Source organism: Schistocerca cancellata, chromosome 5 (assembly GCF_023864275.1).
Source record: "Schistocerca cancellata isolate TAMUIC-IGC-003103 chromosome 5, iqSchCanc2.1, whole genome shotgun sequence".
Classification (NCBI taxonomy): domain Eukaryota; kingdom Metazoa; phylum Arthropoda; class Insecta; order Orthoptera; family Acrididae; genus Schistocerca; species Schistocerca cancellata.
This window is the reverse complement of record NC_064630.1, coordinates 808840058-808864688: the sequence shown is the minus strand read 5'-3', so window position 1 is coordinate 808864688 and position 24631 is coordinate 808840058. Positions and strand designations below refer to the sequence as shown.

At 43.4% G+C, this 24631-nt stretch overlaps 1 protein-coding gene across 2 annotated transcripts in view; it reads right to left on the bottom strand.

Annotated features, from left to right (window-relative positions):
• LOC126188042 (FK506-binding protein 2) overlaps positions 1-8393 on the bottom strand; it is a 141577-nt gene extending 133184 nt beyond the window's left edge. Inside the window, exon 1 of one of the 2 annotated variants that reach the window (XM_049929470.1) lies at positions 8172-8393. In XM_049929470.1, coding sequence (XP_049785427.1) covers positions 8172-8365 — 194 coding nt within the window. In that variant the 5' untranslated portion in view covers positions 8366-8393. The remainder of the gene's footprint in view (positions 1-8171) is intronic. The other variant, XM_049929471.1, reaches the window with a different exon arrangement.
• Positions 8394-24631: the final 16238 nt, after the last annotated feature.

Sequence of the window (24631 nt, the reverse complement as noted above, 5' to 3'; positions counted from 1 at the left end):
ACGGTTACAAACAGTTTATGACAGGCCATACAGAACCACATCGAAACGTCGACGTAACTCTTCAAAGAAAGTGAGAAACCTATCGCCATCTGATTACCACTACGTTCGCTAAATTAACTAGACTAACACTGTTTTATAAGGGACGTTACTACGTGACAACACAGGAGGGTTACTCAAACTTGAAAAAAAAAAAAAAAGTCCCTGATAATTTCAAATCTCAGAAGACGGTGTCAAGAAGTTCCTGATAAGTTATAGAAATAAATGGTGAGCAGGAGGGGTGGGGGGTGGATGGTGGGAAAGGGGTAGCATACCACAATAATGACTTCTTTCCTCTCAGCTAAGTTATATATTAGCCATTAATAGTGGTTTAACCGCAGTTTGTAAACAATAATTTATGTGAAATAATATTAATATAATTAACACACTTTAAATATTACGTACTTCAAAATTTGTGATTTATAAAACTCAAAATTCAGTTTCGGTGCAACGTTAACTCTAGGTAAAATGTAATAACCTGAGAATTCCAGGTATTCCATAAGAATCGCCACTCTTCAACCAAAACGAATTGAGTTTTCAGGTCGTTATCCTGATACTTTTGACCAATGCGTGTAAAACGCAGGCACCGGTCAGGTATACAACAATGAAACATTCACAAAAAGTTGCTAATGTTTTCACCTGAGTTTTTCGAAAAACCTCCTTACATTTGAGATTGAGATTTTAGTTCACACCAACCTTGTAGAAACCACCACACCTCAGGCCTATACAACAAATCTTACGCATCTGATACTGTAGACATCAATCCACAATGGACAATAGTTTTGATGTTTATCTTTACCGCATCTTTTTCGTTACAATGCCAAACAGCGACGACATGGCAGAAGACAGATACATTCTGTGCCCTGGAACCATCACGCAGTATCCAGCCCCACAATGTCCACAGCTCGTGGTCCCAAATTCCATTCACGACGGGGTCAATTTTCCTTCGCTCACGGACTGGGTGTTTACTGTTGCCCTACTCACTGCATCTCATATCCATCAGTACGGCGGGGGGAAGTGGCAACGAAACGACTATTCACGTTGGTGTGTAGAATATATGAGTCTGGCGATATACCATCTGACTTTCGGAAAAGCATCATCCACACAATTCCGAAGACGGCAAGAGCTGACAAGTGCGAGAATTATCGCACAATCAGCTTAACAGCTCATGCATCGAAGCTGCTTACAAGAATAATATACAGAAGAATGGAAAAGAAAATTGAGAATGCGCTAGGTGACGATCAGTTTGGCTTTAGGAAAAGTACAGGGACGAGAGAGGCAATTCTGACGTTACGGCTAATAATGGAAGCAAGGCTAAAGAAAAATCAAGACACTTTCATAAGACTTGTCGACCTGGAAAAAGCGTTCGACAATATAAAATGGTGCAAGCTGTTCGAGATTCTGAAAAAAGTAGGGGTAAGCTATAGGGAGAGACGGGTCATATACAATATGTACAACAACCAAGAGGGAATAATAAGAGTGGACGATCAACAACGAAGTGCTCGTATTAAGAAGGGTGTAAGACAAGGCTGTAGCCTTTCGCCTCTACTCTTCAATCTGTACATCGAGGAAGCAATGATGGAAATAAAAGAAAGGTTCAGGAGTGGAATTAAAATACAAGGTGAAAGGATATCAATGATACGATTCGCTGGTGACATTGCTATCCTGAGTGAAAGTGAAGAAGAGACATTGCTATCCTGAGTGAAAGTGAAGAAGAATTAAATGATCTGCTGAACGGAATGAACAGTCTAATGACTACACAGTATGGTTTGAGAGTAAGTCGGAGAAAGACGAAGGTAATGAGAAGTAGTAGAAATGAGAACAGCGAGAAACTTAACATCAGGATTGATGGTCACGAAGTCAATGAAGTTAAGGAATTCTGCTACCTAGGCAGTAAAATAACCAATGACGGACGGAGCAAGGAGGACATCAAAAGCAGACTCGCTATGGCAAAAAAGGCATTTCTGGCCAAGAGAAGTCTACTAATATCAAATACCGGCCTTAATTTGAGGAAGAAATTTCTGAGGATGTACGTCTGGAGTACAGCATTGTATGGTAGTAAAACATGGACTGTGGTAAAACCGGTACAGAAGAGAATCGAAACATTTGAGATGTGGTGCTATAGACGAATGTTGAAAATTAGGTGGACTGATAAGGTAAGGAATGAGGAGGTTCTACGCAGAATCGGAGAGGAAAGGAATAGGTGGAAAACACTGATAAAGAGAAGGGACAGGATGATACGACATCTACTAAGACATGAGGGAATGACTTCCATGATACTAGAGGGAGCTGTAGAGGGCAAAAACTGTAGAGGAAGACAGAGACTGGAATACGTCAAGCAAATAATTGAGGACGTAGGTTGCAAGTGCTACTCTGAAAGGAAGAGGTTAGCACAGGAAAGGAATTCGTGGCGGGCCGCATCAAACCAGTCAGTAGACTGATGAAAAAAAAAAAAACGGCGCCCAAATCACCAAAATGGCGTCAAACAGAAATATCTGCATCTACGGCTGCCAGGTATCCCCATTTTATCGAAATCGTTCTTACTTTTCTATAATTGTCCCGTCTCCCTACGTGAGTATAACGGGACACCCTCCAACGCCTACTTTCTTGGTTTAATTTAAGAGTTTTACTTTTTTATCATACTGCATAACTTTAATTTCGCATAATTAAGTTCATCATCTCATTCATGTTAGACGAAGCCAATCTGTTACGAAAACAAAAAGTTTCGAAGTTAATTATTTCGTCGCCCCGTATTCATAACAGTTATGTTGAAGAGGAAGTTGTATTTATGGAATAACCGAGTGAAGTGCAGCTTTCTGAAGTCTGATTCGTATGTAAATCAGTAGTTTAATTCCGAAGCCTTGCCTTTTTAAGGATTTCGCTGTCCTGAGCATGAAAGACGAGATGACCATACTGCAAATGACCGTAGTATAAAAATTTACGAATTGTAGAATGAGTTCATAGCGTTAAGAAGCGTCACTGAAAGTTTTAAAATTTCGATACAGCAACAGACCAAAAATGGGTTCATTTCTTTAGTAAAACTGCGGTCCCTAACTTATAAAGGATGCTGAAAGTTGTTTTTTCTATTCCTGTGAGCAAAGCGCAATGAACTTCTTGTTCAAACAAAATACGAGCTGCTCAGTGCTCTATAAGCTGGTTACAGACGAGAAGAAACTTTAAAAGGCTGCTGCATCAGACGACAAGTACGTCTGTAATTGCGCATTTAATATAATAAGCGCTAGCGCTGCCTGTTGTTTGAAATATCGCAACTGTTCACTTGCCCCTGCTTGCACAGGCGGCCGACACAACTCTACTAATGCCATAAGATCGTTTGATACCCACAGACTTGCAACAATGGGTACTTCTCGATGATTTCTGCAGCATAATGAAGGATCCTTAACTGGATGTTCTTGTATCCACTGGAGACAAATAGGCGTGACACCATACGGCCCAAGAAAATACTGCAAGAATGTTTATCCAGCCCAAATGCCGAAAAACCATTGCGGCGTTATATCCAGTATTGTAATACTGATATCTTCTTAACGCAGAGCAATGATATTTACAAAAAATACAATTAACTTATTTGCTGTTCACGAACTTTTTTATTTCACAGACAAATTCTAGGAACGCTGAAATGTTTTTTGATATTTGACTATTGTTGCCAGACGTCCCGTGTTTCCTGCGTAATTTTAAATGTCCCACCGAAACACGCTCTGTCCCGTACTTCAACCTTGTTCGATCATCATTACGCAATCTGTCGCGCCACAGCTGGGCCGTTGCCTATTGCCAACGCACGTGGTAGCATGAAGATGCGACTAGCTCGGCTGTCTGCCTTATCGTAGTGCCGGGCGGGGCCGATATTCACCGATTCCCACCCTCTCGCGCCGCTCTGCGTTTTACATTCTTCTACTTTTATACTGTCCCATCTCACTTCCTTTCTACAGTTTTGTGTGTTACATGTACGTTCGTTTGCTAACTGGTTTATATGGTATGTCAACGCCTGTTAAACTGGTAGCATTAAATTCTTTCTTGATCGTCATTCTAGTTTAAAACTGCGTTCATTGTTTTGCGAGAACTGCTGAGTTTTGAACGTGTTATGCTTGCGAATGAATTCTAAAACTATTGACAAAATGAGTGATTTAAATTATAGTGACACAGATAATTCGTCTAGAAGCGGTGGAATACCTTCTAAGAAAGCCAAAAGACTCAAGTATAATCTGAACTGTGAAAATAGTTACTCCTGGCTGAGACATATAAAACAACTCGTATAAGACGTACTGTCACCTGCGCGATGAAGATTTCTCGTGTGTAGAGACGTTCCTGAAGTAAAACAAGCATCTGCCAAATCAAGCGTGACTGTTGTTAGCAACAGAACACCAAGTACCTTATTGAAATATTTCTCGAAGCCTGAACCATCTGCCTAGGAGACATAAGATTACGCTTGAGAACTCTTATCTGTTTATCATACGGCAGAGCCTTCTCTTACTTACAATGGAATGGATTGTTCACACCAATTATTACCATATATCTGCAGTGATTTTTAAATCACTCAAAAGTTTTAGCTGCGGAAGAGCAAAAGCGGAAACAACGCTATGCGAAGCAGTGACCCCTATGTGTAAACCGAGATTTAAGGCAAAAATCATGTGAAATTTTTAATTTATGCTATATAACATTTATTTTTAGAATTATTTAAGCGTTTTTAAATGCTTCTCGTTTATTTATTGCACTAAACAAAGCCCGCAGCATTTTACTATCTATCACACAAAAGCACATAATTTTGTGTGATTCTTGTAAATAGTAGACACAAACGGGCTGTTTGAGTACTGAATTTTAATTTCTGAAAAATTATACAATCTCTGTAGCAAATAAATTTCAAAATAAAATAAATTCCAGGGTTTAAATTTGCGCATACAAATTCCACCCGATAGGTACAAAAAGAAAGTGTCAAATTCGCATTGTTGGGAACTATATTTTTGCCACCAATCGCACGTTAGATTTTAACAGACACTAAGAATTTCATTGACGAAGGAGGCTGATACCCATCACAACTTTTCTGAAGTTCCTCTTGTTCGATAGCAGGTCTAGGAGACTCCCAACACCTATCGATAACACGTGTCAACAATAAACACAGAAGGCGATAACGAAACCGACAACAAAACATCGTAGGCTTGGCAATTTAAAATGGGTAGGGGGGGGGGTGTATAGCAGCACTCTACCAGAACAGACCTTGGTAGGCTTGGCAATTTAAAATGGGAAGGGGAGGGGGGGTATAGCAGCAGTCCACCAGAACAGACCTTGGAGAGCGAGTTCTAACATTTTCGCGCTGTTTGAGACCACACCTCGTGCGTTAAGGGCTTTTGTAAATTTCGGCAGAAACCATCCCATTCATACACTTCTATTACCTGAAAATGATAAGATTGTCAAAGCTAGTTGCCCCGTCCATATTCTACACAATGCTGCAAAATACAGTACTGTTAAAACTAGAAGCGGATGTTGAAATTATGATACTGAAAACATGCAGTCACTTCAGTAGACCTGGGAAACGAAGGGCGGACTTTCAACTCCAAATTGAAGCGAATGAGATGCAATGCGAAGAAATAATAAAACATACCGTCACGAGATTTTTATTTCTTGGTCCGGCTGATTAAAGAGTATTAAAAATATGGCCTGCACTTATACCTCATTTTCTAGAATTCTGCAATGCATGTCCTCGCGTGTTAAAAAAATTAATCACGTGTGGAGAGGCAGAGAAAAAAACTTTGGCGTTTCTGCATAACTTAATGTTTTCGGTAGAAACAAGAAAAAAGAAAATTGAATCAGTTGTCAATTGTTGAGATGCATGCTGAAATGCACGGGATTCGCGAGAAGACTGAGCACAGAATAAAAGAACTTTTTCTAAAGTAAGACAAGAGAAATAATGGGTGAAAGAGCACTAATGCAAAAGATATATTCGGGACGAATTTCTACAGTTCTACACCAGTCATGTAGGATATTTGTTACTGCGATACGATTTCTCAGCAAATAACAACCTGTTATTTTATTAAACTTAAAATCACCACTACATTACGACCATTTTCAAAATGCTTTTAAGAACCTATCAAGTGGATGTGGACTCCTTACACGAAGAATTTCAAATAATTAAAACAAGTCTGGACATGGCACGGGCTTTTAATGACAAATAAGGGTGCGATTGAGAAATAGAAGGAAATCATGCAAGGGTTTTCCAAGAATGAAATATGTATGTAACATTTTTCATGTCTTATAGCGCATCTTTAGTACCCCTAGTTCCAACTGCTTTATAATAGTGTTTACTTCACAGATGACATTAAAATGGACTGATGCACCTAATAAATGTACCCCCAATTTGATAAAAAGTTAATGACCAATTTCGACTATGATTAAAACTCCATGGAGTATGTAAAAATTAAACAAAGCATTTAAAAACCGACACATTCATTAAAATTCAATAAAGACCAATAAATCACATAAAATAATTTAGGTGTTTCATTTGTCCCGGATAAAAAAAATGAAATTCCGTTTTTTTTTGCCCAACTCAAGATTCGTCCGTTACAGGGTTATAACATCTGACAACACTAAATTGTAAGTGGCTTGACAATACTGTTATGTTCCAGCGGTACCTTTCGCAACAGACGTCATGCGGTCAACAATGCCTATTACTACCTGCGGAATTACATTGGTTCTAACCTGAAAGATGCAAAAAGAAAATGGGACGACTTTAGTGTGGTACTGTTTACTCTGAGACATTCGTAAAATATTAAAACTGACACTATCATGAAATGAAGGAGCAAGTTCAAATGGCTCTGAGCACTATGGGACTTAACATCTGAGGTCATCAGTCCCCTAGAACTACTTAAACCTAACTAACCTAAGGATATCACACACATCAATGCCCGAGGCAGGATTCGAACCTACGACCATAGGAGTCGCGCGGTTCTGGACTGTAGCGCCTAGCACCGCTCGGCCATCATCGCCGGCAAACAGCAAGTTCCACTGAAGTTCCGAACGAATACGGGTTGGCAGCGAGCAACAATGTCCACCTAACAATGAAATACGGGTACATGTACTCAGTACTGAAATCACAAAGACAATAATGACTTTTTAGTTGCATTTCCGGTTCTCGTACTTCCCACCTATGCTGCAGCTAGAACACACACGAGTAAAGAGTCACGAACGATGGCGGTCGAGTTTACACACTGTCAGGTAGACCTGCTGCGAATAAGAGAAGGCATAACTTGAAACATTTTCGTATTCAATTTGGATATGCACTCACGAGCATCGAATTGCATATGTCACTACTGAAGTTAGTTCGTTGTTTCCGATCGTCGATTTGGTCGTCGGGAATCGACAACAATACGTCGTCATCGGGCGCGTTTTCGTTTGCTATCTTACATCCATTGCTCCGCAGAGACGCAGATAATGTGGTATTAACAAATCTACGGCACTGGTTCGCATCATTTGCGCGCCTAAAACAAGTTTTCACTGGTGAATGTATATTGAAAACTTATTACAAAATTTATTTCTAATTAACAATTAGCTATCGGTGCACGAGCCTCTCCACTGTTACGCACTGTTACTCCACTATTGCACAAAAACATCACTAAGCATATTGCACGAAAACATCACCACGTGCAAATACTAACCTGAACCTGTGAAGTTATGTAGTCGAAGTATTAAACCTGAGGATAAATTAATGAACAACGCGCCTTACGAGGAAATAAGTAAGAATCTTATGATGTGTGTGGAAAGCAATAACCCGCCACGGATCGAAACCATTTGTGACGATGGAAGAAGGTGCTACAGGTAGCTGTTCGCAGTGATCTCGCGAGTTCTTCATTCCATTTCAAAGATACGTGTTCCACACTTGTAGCTTCAGGCAGTACTTCAGATTGCTCTTCCAAAAACAAATTTTGACATTGGATTGACTAAACTAAAACAAGTAAACCCTCTAATGTTTTTATGCCCGTTTCGAGTAACTGGACAAATTGTGACTGTTCAGAGGTAAATGAAAGTACTGCTGTCTGTATATCCTGTAATCGTGATGGCCGCTGCGTTGCTCATTGACGCTTCAAAGATACGACCGACGGCTTAGCGCATATGTTGGGACAAGAACTGACCTGGAGTCGAACTTCTTGCCGTCGTCCAGCGTGCCAAGGTAGTGCATGGTGAGCATGTCGCCCGTCTTGGACTTCTCGGTGCACTCATCGGGCACGAACAGTTTCTCCACTTTGAAGTCCGACTCCTTGGCGCGGCAGCCCACGGCCAGCAGGGCCCCCAGCAACGCAAAACCCAGCACGCTCACTCGCTGCATGTCGCCGGAAGACTGAGACACGAGGCGCCAGCGATCCCTGCTGCCACGCGGCCTCCAGCCGCGCCCCGGCGCTGCCAACAGCGCGGGCTTAAACTCCCTAGCAGGCGGCACGCCGCTTCCCAGAAAGATTTCTCCTGCGTCGGGCGCCGCTTTCCTTCAGCTGTGTCACAACCGGAACCTCTCCCTGACGCGGCTGCTCGTAGTGCTCCGTAATATTTACACTGGCTAGAGAAACATGTGAAGATATACGCCCCGTAGGGAGATTGCAACCTCTTGTTCTTATTCCATAGTTGCTAATACTTGTCACGATAAAGCGGGTAAACGCAAACGTACTACATTTGTTGCTTCAACGTTGCTGTGAGCAAAACTTCCAGAAAATCATCACTGGATTACGTGAATAGAAAATATTTATTTTATTCATTTAGTGTATAGCACAAACCACAGTTTATAAAGGGCAGCATAAAAGTACATAATTTCGTAAATAGCCAAGAAGAATACAAATAAAAGTTACGAACAAATTACAAATATACAAAGAAAAATATAAAAATAAGTATAAATAAAGATATAAATATGCGTATGAAGGCACATGCCTTTGTCTATAACAAAATAAGATGCACATGACAAACATATGTCCATATTACTAACATAATCGATGTCCTCTTTTTATTTATTTATTTTTTTTTAACTGACTAGTGGGACTCGATCCAGCCACCCAGCGATTACCGGACTGAAACGCTAACCACTTCTTTTCTTTTAATCTTATTTTGTTCGTTTTATCTGCTCTGGGCGGACGTCGAAAGACACCTGTTTCGCTTCGTTGTTGATCCATTAACTCAAGTTTCCCTTATTACAGAGGGCAACTAGCCCTCTGACCGAACACGCTGAGCTACCGTGCCGGCGTGTCCTCTTTGGTCGCCTTCAGGAAATCGGCAGTTAGAGTTGCCTTCTAATAGGGCATGTCTTTCAGCACCGCAATCACTCAGGAGAAGTAACTATGTGCCATTTACACTTGGAGTCTGCACATCTTCTGCGGTTCGTTCTTATCCTGTTTAGCCTGGTTCACACTCTCCTTGGACGATCAAACCCTGGCGGTTTTCCGCTGGATATCTTCGTCATTTGTCAATAAAACCATCTCTGGCCAACATTCTATCATGTCGAAACCACCTCGTTGCAGGTCTACAGGAGTCACAATGGTAAGATATATTTACCGATGTCTGTTGTTGGAAGATGAAAAAGTGTAATGATCTTAATAAACGTCGTAGCAGTCTAGGTACGTTTCTCGGGGCATTTCACGGATGAAATCTTCTCACGTTATTAGCCCACTGGCAGTGTTGGCTTAAAGCTGCTTTCGAACGAATTTCCTGCTCATCGTCTTATCTTGAAAATGACGAGTGGAAATCACTTCAAAATGACATTACCACTCGATTGATAATCCTTGATGTCATCAACAATGTAGCCTGTGATTATGAAAAAAAATTTCTGATATTAGTTTTCTGCACAAGACAAAGTGTTGTTCCCTATGATACCCGTTTGAACATTAGTTACTCCTAGGAAAAGTAAAGGTACTAGATGGGCGTTTTTATCCTTCTGTACTATTATAGATGTGCGGGTAAAGAAAACTGAAGACATCTTAATGGTATTTACGGGCCTACAGAGAGCACTCGACGATGTAAGGTGGCTTTAGATGTTCAAAATTCCAACAAGAATTAGGAATGAATTGTAGACACAACAAATAATCTACATTCAAACAATATAAAATGAATGGCAATGAGTTCTTCGTAATAGAGCTGTAAGGAAGAGTTGCTATTTGTCATCACTGCCGTTTATCATGAATTTCGAAGAAGCAATGCAGCACGTGAAAGAAAAATCCAGAACACTAACCAGATGTCAATGGTAATGTTAACAGGTGACATAATCGTGACTGGAAGTGTGGAAGGCTTCAAAGAATTTTTCCATGGGATGAACCATTCACTAAGCTTTGAATGTGGTATTAGGGAACAGAAGAAGAATGGCATGTTTCCACTGCTTTGGCCAGACGAGGAGGCAGAGTAATCGGGCATAGAGATTTAGAAGCAGTTAACCGTTGCGGTCGCGCGGTTCCAGACTGAAGCGCCTAGAACCGCTCGGTCACAACGGCCGGCTCAGTTAAGAAATGTGAAGGGGGGGGGGAGGAATTGTAGGGGAAGATAAAGACGAATGTAGAAAAATAAGAGCGTTAGGTAGCTTGGGCATGTAGATGATGATGATGTTGGGTTTGTGGGGCGCTCAACTGCACGGTTATGAGCGCCCTTACAAATTCCCAACCTTTGCTCAGCCCAATCTCGCCCCCTTCATGAATGATGATGAAATGACGAGGACAACACAAACACCCAGTGATCTCGAGGCAGGTGAAAATCCCTGACCCCGCCGGGAATCGAACCCGGGACCCCATGCTCGGGAAGCGATAACGCGACCGCGAGACCACGAGCTGCGGACTTTGGCACGTAGAGTCGAAAATATTAGCGTAAGGAGGGAATAAGGAGGACCACCTTAATGATGAGAGGAATGAAAAGCCTCTGGTAGATACTGTTCCACAATGTTTCAATGGAAGTCGTACCATGTAGTAGATAAGTTTCAGACGGGGCTACAGTAGTTCTAAACGCCTTTACTTACTGGATTCCCCTACTCCATTGTCCGCCCCCGGTAGCTGAGTGGTCAGCGCGACAGACTGTCAATTCAAAGGGCCCGGGTTCGATTCCCGGCTGGGTCGGAGATTTCCTCCGCTCAGGGATTGGGTGTTGTGTTGTCCTAATCATCATCATTTCATCCCCATCGACGCGCAAGTCGCCGAAGTGGCGTCAAATCGAAAGACTTGCACCAGGCGAACGGCCTACCCGACGGGAGGCCCTCGTCACACGACATTTCATTTTTTTTCTACTCCATTGGTCATCGAAGTGCTGCCCTGCGGCCCGATTCAAGTATTTATGCGGCCCGATTCAAGTATTTATGCGGTCCTCGCTTCTCATCCGTATTTTACAACAATATGCATCTGGCAAGTAACAGTCAAATCCGAAAACGTCAACTAACGTCAACAGCTTCTTTAGAATTTAGTTTTCCTGGTCAGTAAATAAACAAAAATACTTACACAGAGAGTAATACTTGAAGATGTGCTTAATTTTAATTGGCGTTGGTGATTCGTCCGTGAATTATGTAAAGTGCCTCTTACCTTAGGGGCAGAGGGGTAAGTTGTGCGTCCCTTGCGGGATTAGGGGATGTGAGAGGGGTAATGTTTCATAGTCTGTCTTCTAGTAGTGGCAATTCAAAGGCGTGCGCCAGATCACATGCTGTGGTATAAACTTCAAACGGAAATAATATTGATCCGTGAATGCGCACTACAGACACAGTCATGTTCAGATGCGATACATATTTGTAGCACGGAATACTAAATTACACTACAACAGTTGTAGTGAAAGGCAATGAATAGAACAAAAATCACATTCAAAACTTTTAATAGACATTTGAGATCGTTTCTTGTATCGCTTAATGTATTTACATATAAGTACAATTACTGTTATTAATCAGTCAATCATCCGCTGGCACAGACAACACAGCATTTCGTCAGGCAGTTACAGTCTCACAGCTCTGAGAGCGTCGAGTGAGGTAGCAGTCTGCACTACAGAAGTCACCATCAAGTGTTGCGAAGGGTGCCGACATTGTAACGATCAGTACTAGGAAAGCGGCGGCCATCTTTATCACTTCTTTACTATAGGTGGTCTATTGGGGGCTCATAAAACACGAATTTGTGTAGTTTAACAACAACTTCTCTATTATATATAAATAAAGATTAATATGGAACATGTATACAGATAAATGTATTATATTCTTTATTATTTCATCTTTCTTTTCACTAATAATAAAGAAAGATTAAATAATATAATAAATATATTTTATACAATTATGTAATTTAATGTAATATGTTATTAATATAAAATTAAGTTTATATTAAGTTAACTTAAATATTCATTAGTTAAATAATCTAACTAAAGATAATTATGAAATTATATTATATAATTAATATAATTATTTATATTAATATAATAAATTATATTTAATATCATTAATAATGAGATCGGAAGGCATGCGGCCCTATGTGCTCATCCCCCGCCCTCCCCCTCTCCAAACCGTCCGATATCGGCGTCCGCTCTTGGGCAAATACGTTTGACGATTGCTGCCCTGATCTGCTGCTGATCTGCAAATAGTCAAGAACAGTGAAAGATCCAATCTAGACAGAAAGAGAACTTGATTGTCTCGGTTTTCGGTGGACCACACCGTAACGCCACTGGTTTCGTACACACTGTAATTATTTAACTCTAGTCAAAAGCCATTCGCTGTACAGTTACCTTCAGTGCTATTCACTGGTGTGCAACACTTAAGTAGGAAACTAACTTTCACGTGATGCGTTACTGCCAAGTAACATAGCTCGATGACTCTTAGACATACATAGGAAGAACTGCTACGGTGTAGGACAGAACGTAACTGAAAGAAACACTCAACGAGAGGAACAGAAGTGACTCTTTTATTCGAAGACAATAAATAGGTTGAAGTCACCTCGATTCATGATAGTCCCATGGACATTACAAAAGGTGGAACATGGTTTAGGCCGTGTGATCGCCGTGGGCGTGGACAGCAGTGCACGTTCTGCAACGTGCTCCCATGATGGCCACTTCGGTTGGGGAGGGGGGAGGGGGGGGGGAAGGGGGAGGTCTTGTGGTAGAGCATTCCATTCCTCCATCAGCGCTGGATAATCGTTGGCACATATGGACGTGCTGCAGTCCGTCTCCCCAACGCATGCCACACGCACTCGATAGGATTTATAGTGCGCTGAAAATTAGTTGCGACTTATGACAGTTCAGTCCGAAGTGAGTGGAAGGAGGCGCAGTTGCCAGCGTGTGTTAAGTGCGTCATAAGGTGATGATAATGCCGCCATCTTGCAGCCTTGCTTGTCTGCGTCAAATACAAGTCGCGCAAGTCTACAATCTTTCTCAAACGATTTTAAAGGAACAACTCACTAATAAACCCTGATTCCCGCACATGTTATAGCTTAATTCGTCAGCTTCATGATGAACAGCCTACCATTTCTTTAATTGTCATAGTTACCTCGATATTTCCGTATTCTGTCAACTACAACAAGGAATGCTTAAAGCTTGCAGTGAAAAACAGGGGTCGCTATGAATTTGCGTTTCATTTGTTGTGCTTATAAAATGTAGGTGACATATTGAATTATGCTTTAAATTTGGAAAGATATCGCTATCTGTCTCTAATCTCGAGAAAATGGAATATCTGTAAAACTCTCTATCACAAGCTCACGCGCCTGGGAAAAAGCCAATATAAAATGTTCATAAATCCTTCGTTCTCGGCCGGCGTGAGTGGCCGAGCGGTTCTAGGCGCTTCAGTCTGGAACCGCGCGACCCCTACGGACGCAGGTTCGAATCCTGCCTCGGGCATGGATGTGTGTGTTGTCATTAGGTTAGTTAGGTTTAAGTAGTTCTAAGTTCTAGGGGACTGATGACCTCAGATGTTAAGTCCCATAGTGCTCAGAGCTATTTGAACCCTCGTTCTCGTAAATGATTTGAGGTACTGAAACAAAATGTTGGCCAATGGTAGCGCACAAAGATGAAAGTATTTTGCAATATGATTAATATGCGAAACTCCGTTATCTACCGAGGTGTTCAAGCATCTACATTTTTTTTCCAGTGAAATAATGCAGTTTTTATGTGTCATCGATTGCTGATGGAACGAGAATTTCTGTGCGTTTGCTACACTATAAGTGAAGTGACACGTTTATTTTTATTCCCTCGAATGGACTTTTTCGTGAACAATTGACCTATCTTGCCCTCAGTTGCTAGTTTAATAACACAGTGTTTCCGGATTTTGTAGCAATTTCTGCTGCATTAGGATATTAATGTGATGAATATTTGTAAATTTTGCTATGTTTTGGCGAAAGAAGCAATTTTTAACATGGCAACAGGAGAAGTTACATATTACTCGAAACTGATTTTAGTCCTTCATGACTCCATGTCTCCTCAACCACCTTCCTGGTATGGCTGCCAACTCGAGACCTGTCCTATGGTGTAACGTTTGCAATGACTTTTACTGTCAAATTTTCAACCTCACTGAGCGTAAACTTCTAGTTACACTTCTGGCCATTGAAATTGCTACACCAAGAAGAAACGCACATGATAAAGGGGTATTCATTGGACAAATATATTATACTAGAACTGACATGTGATTACATTTTCACGCAATTTGGGTGCATAGATCCTGAGAAATCAGTACCCAGAACAACCACCTCTGGCCGTAATAACGGCCTTGATACGCCTGGGTATTGAGTCAAATAGAGCTTGGATGCCGTGTACAGGTACAGCTGCCCATGCAGCTTGAACACGGTACCACAGTTCAGCAAGAGTAGTGACTGGCGTATTCTGACGAGCCAGTTGCTCGGCCACCATTAACCAGACGTTTTCAGTTGGTGAGAGATGAGGTTTTGCCATTCGTGCACCCAGGTTCGTCGTTGAGTACACCATCGCAGGTGCTCCTGTCTGTGGTGCAGCGTCAAGGGTAACCGCAGTCATGGTCTCCGAGCTGATAGTCCATGCTGCTGCAAACGTCGTCGAACTGTTGTTGAAGATGGTTGTTGTCTTGCAAACGTCGCCATGTGTTGACTCAGGGATCGAGACGTGGCTGCACGATCCGTTACAGCCATGCGGATAAGATGCCTGTCATGTCGACTGCTAGTGATACGAGGCCGTTGGGATCCAGCACGGCGTTCCGTATTATCCTCCTGAACCCACCGATTCCATATTCTGCTAACAGTCATTGGATCTCGACCAACGCGAGCAGCAATGCTGTGATACGATAAACCGCAATCGCGATAGGCTACAATCCGACCTTTATCAAAGTGGGAAACGTACGCATTTCTCCTCCTTAACGAGGCCTCACAACAACGTTTCACCAGGCAACGCCGGTCAACTGCTGTTTGTGTATGAGAAATCGGTTGGAAACTTTGCTCATGTCAGCACGTTGTAGGTGTCGCCACCGGCGCCAACCTTGTGTGAATGCTCTGAAAAGCTAATCATGTGCATATCCCGGCATCTTCTTTCTGTCAGTTAATTTTCGCATCTGCAGCATGTCATCTTCGTGGTGTAGCAGTTTTAATGGCCAGTAGTGTATTTTTCGCGACATTACTTTTCGCCTAGGCCTATACACTCTCAGGCCGGTTTAAGTGAGCGCGATGCGGAGTAAGGCTGATTTAAACTATGTCCTTTAGCGTCGGCCAGTTTGTCGACCTGGTAATGTGGAGTTTTTGCCTTCTACAGCACTAAGAGTTCCACTAAGCCTTCGTTATACATGATACGTTCAACCTTACCCATTAGAACATTTCTTTCCACCAAGAGCAAAAATGCGCTTTCGTTCACTGCATCGTTGTAGTTCTGTACGTCACAGCAGGGTCGTAGGGCGCATTGTCCGTTACTATTTGGAATTCGGAGGAATATTATCCTCACATCTGGTGAACGTGTTCTTGGACGGCCAATTTTCTTTAATTTAGTGTTCACTTGTGCTGCACAGTTATTATAATGTAGCGCCAACACAAAACACTTCTTCACAGTACCTAATGACCGCAGATTACTTCAGTGCCAGAAAATACTATTTTACAATGAGAGCTGATGAAGGTGCGCTCATCGCGCGACACGTCATGGTTCTGTAACTCCACGGCGAATTGCTGGCGGCGTCCCAAGATTTCGTACATGTGTGCTGTTAGATGCGGTCGTGCATTGTCATCCGCAAAAATGAAGTCATCTTTGAATGCACCCCCAAATAGATGAACATGGGTCAGGAGTACTGTTGCAATGCCACAATGATGATGACTGGTGAGTGCAGCGTGGTCAAAAGTTCCGAGGTCAGAGCGCCCCCTTCCCCTCCCTTCCATAACACCTGGACCACGAGAACGATCGTCTTCGATAGTGTTCCTGGGCGCAGTACTTACTCTCATATATCGAGAGATGGGAACAGGTAATGCACCCAGGAACATTGTCGAGCGTACTCGTTTTCGTGGTCCAAGTGCTATGGTGTGGAGAGGCATAATGTGTCATTTGGTGTACTGACGTCCAAATCTTTGAACGCGGTACGCTCATCGGACAAGGTTATTGTGACACTGTACTCCTTCTATGTGTGCGCCTTTGGGGGATGCATTCATTCTTGACTTCATTTTTACGGACGGCAATGCGCAACCGCATTGGAAGCTTATATTTTAACATATGATAAGTATACATAGTATACAATTTTATCGAAGTTTATATGTGAAAAACATGTGAAACACACGTATATATAATCGAAGACGGGGGCAAGCTCACCGCTTCCCTGTGATGGGTTGTTCCCCCTGTATTTGACTATCAATCAGTATGTTCTGGTGAATCACTAATGGGATGTTTGGGATGGGTCCTTAACCACGACCCAAAAGGGCTCTTTTTCTGTTGTATGCTATTATTTTAATACAATTTGTCTTTGAAAATACATTTAAGCCCTACACAGAAAGCGATTTCAATTTCTATAATAATGTGTGACATCACCAACAGCTTTAATATTACTACAATTAAGAACACCTTTAACCCTTACTTGACACAGACTCGGACTGATTTATTTTGCGACGATTCCTCATCCTACGAACCAACGGCATTGTAGATATATAATAAGATGTACCCATATCTCTGTTGCACACCTCACAAATCCGAAATGCCCGATAAGCAATAATTTCTCGACTGTTACAAGTCTCAAGCTCTGCTAGAATGTCTACTTTAGGACCACGTACTACAGCCACAATAACACAACCATTACCAAGTCGATTCGGTCTGCGTCCGTAAGCGTAAAATTCAGAACACATCCGTAAAACACTGAAGGTCCATGCAAAATCTCTTGGGCAACATTACCGACAGCTTTATACACTGTCGGACGCGAACGCCTTATCGTCCTACACTACTGGCCGTTAAAATTGCTACACCACGAAGATGACGTGATACAGACGCGAAATGTAACCGACAGGAAGAACATGCAGTGATATGAAAATGATAAGCTTTTCAGAGCATTCACACAAGGTTGGCGCCGGTGGCGACACCTACAACGTGCTGACATGAGAAAAGTTTCCAACCGATTTCTCATACACAAACAGCAGTTGACCGGCGTTGCCTGGTGAAACGTTGTTATGATGCTTCGTGTAAGGAGGAGAAATGCTTACCATCTTGTTTCCGACATTGATAAAGGTCGGATTGTAGCCTATTGCGATTGCGACTTATCGTATCGCGACATTGCTGCTCGCGTTGGTCGAGATCCGATGACTGTTAGCAGAATATGGAATCGGTGGCTTGAGGAAGGTAATACGGAACGCCGAACGATCTCGTATCACTAGCACTCGACATTCCAGGCATCTTATCCGCATGGTTGTAGCGGATCTTGCAGCCACGTCTCGATCCCTGAGTCAACAGATGGGGACGTTTGCAATACAACGACCATCTGCACAAATAGTTCGACGACGTTTGCAGCAGCACGGACTATCAGCTCGGAGACCACGGCTGCGGTTACCCTTGTCGCTGCATCACAGACAGGAGCGCCTGCGATGGTGTACTCAACGACCAACCTGGGTGCACGAATGGCAAAACGTCATTTTTTCGGATGAATTCAGGGTCTGTTTCCAGCATCATGATGGCCGATCCGCGTTCGGCGACATCGCGGTGAACGCACATTGGAAGAGTGTATTCGTCATCGCCAAACTGGCGTATCTCCCGGCGTAATGTTATGGGGTGCCATTGGTTACACGTCTCGCGTTGACGGCACTTTGAACAGTGGACGTTACATTTCAGATGTGTTACGACCCGTGGCTCTATCCTTCATTCGATCCCTGCGAAACTCTACATTTCAGGTCCTTTCTGGATACAGAAAATGTTCGACTGCTGCCCTCGCCAGCACTTTCTCCAGATCTCTCACCAATTGAAAACGTTTGGTCAATGGTGGCCGAGCAAATGGCTCGTCACAATACGCCAGTCACTACTCTTGATGAACTGTGGTATCGTGTTGAAGCTGCACGGGCAGCAGTACCTGTACACGCCATCCAAGCTCTGTTTGACTTAATGCCCAGACGTATCAAGGCCGTTATTACGGCCAGAGGTGGTTGTTCTGGGTACTGATTTCTCAGGATCTATGCACCCAAATCGCGTGTAAAGACCAAAAAAAAAAAAAAAAAAAATTGTTCAAATGGCTCTGAGCACTGTGGGACTTAACTGCTAAGGTCATCAGTCCCCTAGAACTTAGAACTACTTAAACCTAACTAACCTAAGGACATCACACACATCCATGCCCGAGGCAGGATTTGAACCTGCGACCGTAGCGGCCGCGCGGTTCAAGACTGTAGCGCCTTTAGTGTAAACACAAGCACATGTCAGTTCTAGTATAATATATCTGTCCAATGAATACCCGTTTATCGTCTGCATTTATTCTTGGTATAGCAATTTTAGTGGCCGAGTCTGTGTCAGCATGGGTTAAAGGTGCTCTTAATTGTAGCAAGGTTGAAGCTGTTGGTGATGTCACACATTATCATAGAAATTGAAATCGCTTTCTGTGTAGGGATTAAATACGAAGGTGCGGAACGGGAGGATTCTGTGCGAATCGTCTCTCCTGGCCGCCCGATCTAAGTTCCATCGAACACGCGTCACATTCGTTGTGGAGATACAGTACTGCATCGCGTACACACACACCAACGACCGTCTAACAGTTGTCAACCGATCTGTTGTAGGAATGGAACGGCTTACCACGACAACATTTTACAAACCTAGTGGATAGCATGACAGCAAGCAGCTGTGAGCGAGGATGACACACCCTACTAAGAACAGTGTTCCTCGTTTTGTAGCGTCCAGGGGACCATCAGGAATCGCGGTGACTTCGGTGTAATTATTATCTTTGAAAAAATGAGTCATTTCTGTTCGCCTCACTGCGAGTTTCTTTCAACTACCTTCTGCACTATAATGTCGCAGTTCTTTCTACGTATGGTCCACGTTCCATCGGGCTGTGTTACTTGGCTGTGACACAGCATGCGAAGTTTACACACAGTTGTGTTAAGAACTGAGTAGCCGTAAAGGCCAAGGTCGTCTATTGTGTCAGCACGGCTCTGATAAACCTGGTTGTGACGGTTTCTGCTGACTTCAGAAATGCGATGCGTGTTAAACACCAGAAGCGTAACACCACTTAGTAAGTAATAATAAAAAAACATGGCTCAGTTATCTTAACTGTTCGTGGGTATCAGACGGGAAAGGTCAACGGTCTTGCTGCACTGGTAACATCGGTTTCCGTCAGAATATCGAAGTTAAGCGCTGTCGGGTTTGGCTATCACTTGGGATGTGTGACTGTTCGGCCTGCCGAGCGCCGTTGGCAAGCCGGCTGCACTCGGCTCTTCTCAGACAAACTGAGGAGCTACTTGACTGAAAAGTAGCGACTCTGGTCTCGTAAACTGGCAACGGCCGGGAGGGTGGTGCGCTGACCACATGGCCCTCCACACCCGCATTCATTGACTCCTGTATGCTGAGGATGACACGGCGTTCGGTCACTATCGTTGGCCGTACCGAGGCCTGCTCGGGCGGAGTTTAGTTTAGTTTATCAAATGAAAAAAAAAGGAAAACTTCACCGCTCCTTTAATATTTCTTACGAGCAAATATCGAAAAAAGTTTGTTGTTTCAATAATACACTACTGGCCATTAAAACTGCTACACCAAGAAGAAATGCAGATGATAAACGGGTATTCATTGGACAAATATATTATACTAGAACTGACATGTGATTACATTTTCACGCAATTTCGGTGCATATATCGTGAGAAATCAGTACCCAGAACAACCACCTCTGGCCGTAATAACGGACTTGATACGCCCCGGCATTGAGTCAAACAGAGCTTGGATGCCGTGTACAGGTACAGCTGCCCATGCAGCTTGAACACGGTACCACAGTTCAGCAAGAGTAGTGACTGGCGTATTGTGAAGAGCCAGTTGCTCGGCCACCATTGACCAGACGTTTTCAATTGGTGAGAGATCTGGAGAATATGCTGGCCAGGGCAGCAGTCGAACATTTTCTATATCCACAAAGATCCGTACAGGACCCGCAACATGCGGTCGTGCATTATCAAAAATGGCTCTGAGCACTATGGGACTCAACTGCTGAGGTCATTAGTCCCCTAGAACTTAGAAATAGTTAAACCTAACTAACCTAAGGACATCACAAACATCCATGCCCGAGGCAGGATTCGAACCTGCGACCGTAGCGGTCTTGCGGTTCCAGACTGCAGCGCCTTTAACCGTGCATTATCCTGCTGAAATGTCCATGCTGCTGCAAATGTCGTCGAACTATTTGTGCAGATGGTTTTTGTCTTGCAAACGTCCCCATCTGTTGACTCAGGGATCGAGACGTGACTGCACGATCCGTTACTGCCATGCCGATAAGATGCCTGTCATCTCGACTGCTAGTGATACGAGGCCGTTGGGATCCAGCATGGCGTTCCGTATTACCCTCTTGAACCCACCGATTCCATATTCTGCTAACAGTCATTGGATCTCGGCCAACGCGAGCAGCAATGTCGCGATACGATAAACCGCAATCGCGATAGGCTACAATCCGTTCTTTATAAAAGTCGGAAACGTGATAGTACGCATTTCTCCTCCTTACACGAGGCATCACAACAACGTTTCACCGGGCAACACCGGTCAAATTCTGTTTGTGCATGAGAAATCGGTTGGAAACTTTGCTCATGTCAGCACGTTGTAGGTGTCGCCACCGGCGCCAACCTTGTGTGAATACTCTGAAAAGCTAACATTTGCATATCACAGGATCTTCTTCCTGTAGGTTAAATTTCGCGTCTGTAGCACGTCATCTTCGTGGTGTAGCAATTTTAATGGCCAGTAGTGTATTACGGGGGGAGAAAGGGACTGTGGTCACTCCGGCGGAGAACATACTGCAACGAGTTGTACAAGAATAAAAGTGGAAAACTTGGTCGTGCAAACATTCCAGTAGGGAAGGAACATAATATCTTAAAAGAAGAAGTCCGCAAAGCTGTACGTAAATTGAAAAATAATAAAACGCCCCGACCTTATATTATTACCGCTGAAATAACCAAAGCATCCGCAGATTTTGGTTTGGAAATCATGAATGAGATATGTAACAGTATATGTAATAGCGGAACGTGGGTAGAGGACTGGACCATGTCGGTAATGATTCCGTTTCATAAGAAAGGATACACACAGCGTTGTGAGGCCCACAAAACGATTTCACTAACTTCACATGCCAGCAGGATTGTTCTAAATGTCGTCCATGAACGCCTGATAACTTACGTAGGTAAAGAAACACCACCAGAGCAGGCTAGGTTTGTGCATATTACAGGTACACTAGAGTAGATCCTCAGTGTCAGACAGCTAGCTGAATCTTCCGTCGGTTCTTGGTAGAACAACATTACAATAAATGTTGGATGATGGCCTTGTAAGGCGAAAACCCATTAACACAAGAAATTATTCCTGTATAACAAAAGCAAAGTAGCGCTTTTCGTTTATCAATCAGTAGCTAATTGAAAAATATAGGTAATTCAGTACCTCATTAGTTCTTCGTTTCTTGGACTATGGTTAGGATTTCTACTGCGGTCGATGGAAAGAACTGCGGAGGACGCTAGCAGAAATAGGTGTTCCTGTTCATCTTATTATCCTTAGCAGAAATCTCTACTCTGATATTAGGGCAATAATCAGACTAGACTAAACTATTTCAGGTCCTTTTGAACCATGTAAAGGAGTTAAGACAGGGGTGTGTTCCATCACCGGTTCTATTTAACATCTATGGAGAATATGTGATCAGAAAATGGCTTCATGACTAGACTGGTGGGATCCAAAATGGCGGTCGAAGAATCAGTAATTTAAGCTTCGCTGCTGACACCACACTGTGCGCAGAATTACAAGTGGAAATGAAGGCCATACTGGATAGACTCAAGACAGAAAGCTAGAAACTTGGATTGTCATTTAATAATAAAAAGACCGAGATCATAACAACTGTCAGAGATGAGTCACTACCATCAACTGAAGTACCATCAGAATATGAAGAAGTTGAGCATTTTGTCTATCTGGGCTCAGTGATTCAGACAGAGGGTGGCCCTACACACGAAATATGACGTAGAATTGTTCTGGGTAGGGATGCTGCATCGAAGCTGACAATGACTTGGAAACACCGAGTCCTAATCAGGCATACTGGACTACTGGCCATTAAAATTGCTACACCACGAAGATGACGTGCTACAGACGCGAAATTTAACCGACAGGAAGAAGATGCTGTGATATGCATATGATTAGCTTTTCAGAGCATTCACACAGGGTTGGCGCCGGTGGTGACACCTACAACGTGCTGACATGAGGAAAGTTTCCAACCGATTTCTCATACGCAAACAGCGCTTGACCGGCGTTGCCTGGTGAAACGTTGTTGTGATGCCTCGTGTAAGGAGGAGAAATGCGTACCATCACGTTTCCGACTTTGATAAAGGACGGATTGTAGCCTATCGCGATTGCGGTTTATCGTATCGCGACATTGCTGCTCGCGTTGGCCGAGATCCAATGACTGTTAACAGAATATGGAATCGGTGGGTTCAGGAGGGTAATACGGAACGCCATGCTGGATCCCAACGGCCTCGTATCACTAGCAGACGAGATGACAGGCATCTTATCCGCATGGCTGTAACGGATCGTGCAGCCACGTCTCGATCCCTGAGTCAACAGATGGGGACGTTTGCATGACAACAACCATCTGAACAAACAGTTCGACGACGTTTGCAGCAGCTAGGACTATCAACCCGGAGACCATGGCTTCAGTTACCCTTGACGCTGCATCACAGACAGGAGCGCCTGCGATGGTGTACTCAATGGTTAACCTGGGAGCACGAATGGCAAAACGTCATTGTTTCGGATGAATGCAGGTTCTGTTTACAGCATCACGATGGTCGCATCCGTGTTTGGCGACATCGCGGTGAACGCACATTGGAAGCGTGTATTCGTCATCGGCATACTCGCGTGTCACCCGGCGCGATGGAATGAGGTGCCCTTGGTTACACGTCTCGGTCATCTCTTGTTCGCATTGACGGCATTTTGAACAGCGGACGTTACATTTCCGATGTGTTACGACCCGTGGCTCTACCCTTCATTCGAGCCCTGAGAAACCCTACAATTCAGCAGGATAATGCACGACCGCATGTTGCAGGTCCTGTACGGGCCTTTCTGGATATAGAAAATGTTCGACTGCTGCCCTGGCCAGCATATTCTCGAGATCTGTGACCAATTGAAAACGTCTGGTCAATGGTGGCCGAGCAACTGGCTCGTCACAATACGCCAGTTGCTACTCTTTATGAGCTGTGGTATCGTGTTGAAGCAGCATGGGCAGCTGTACCTCTACACGCCATCCAAGCTCTGTTTGACTCAATGCCCAGGCCTATCAAGGCCGTTATGACGGCCAGAGGGCGTTGTTCTGGGTACTGAAATCTAAGGATCTATGCTCCCAAATTGCAAAAAAATGTAATCACATGTGAGTTCTAGTATAATATATTTGTCCAATGAATACCCATTTATCATCTGCATCTCTTCTTGGTGTAGCAATTTTAATGGCGAGTAGTGTAAATTGAGAGTGATGAAATCTCTGGTGTCTCCAGTTTTCCTGTATGGAGCTGAAACATGGAGAGCAACTGAAGGGGACCGCAAAAGAAATGATGCTTTAGAGATGTGAACATACACTGAGGTGACAAAAATCACGATCCGGCCATATGCAAGTACACAGATGGCGGTAATATCGCGTATGCAAGGTATATGAGGGTTGTGCGTTGGCGGAGCTGTCATATGCACTCAGATAACTCGTGTCAAAAGGTTTCCGACGTCAAGGGGAATTAATAGGCTCGTAATGCGGAATGGTAGTAGGAGCTAGACACATGACACATTCCATTTCGGAAATCATTAGAGAATTCAACATTCTATGATCCACGGCGTCAAGTCTGTCGAGAATCCAAATTTCAGGCATTACCTCTCACCCACAGACAACACAGTAGCCGACGGCCTTCAATAACGGGCGAGCGCAGCGGTGCTTGGGAAGAGTTGTCGGTGGTAACGGACAGCAACACTGAGTGAAGTAATCGCAGAAATCAGTGTCAGATGTACGACGAACCTATTCTTTAGGACAGTGCGG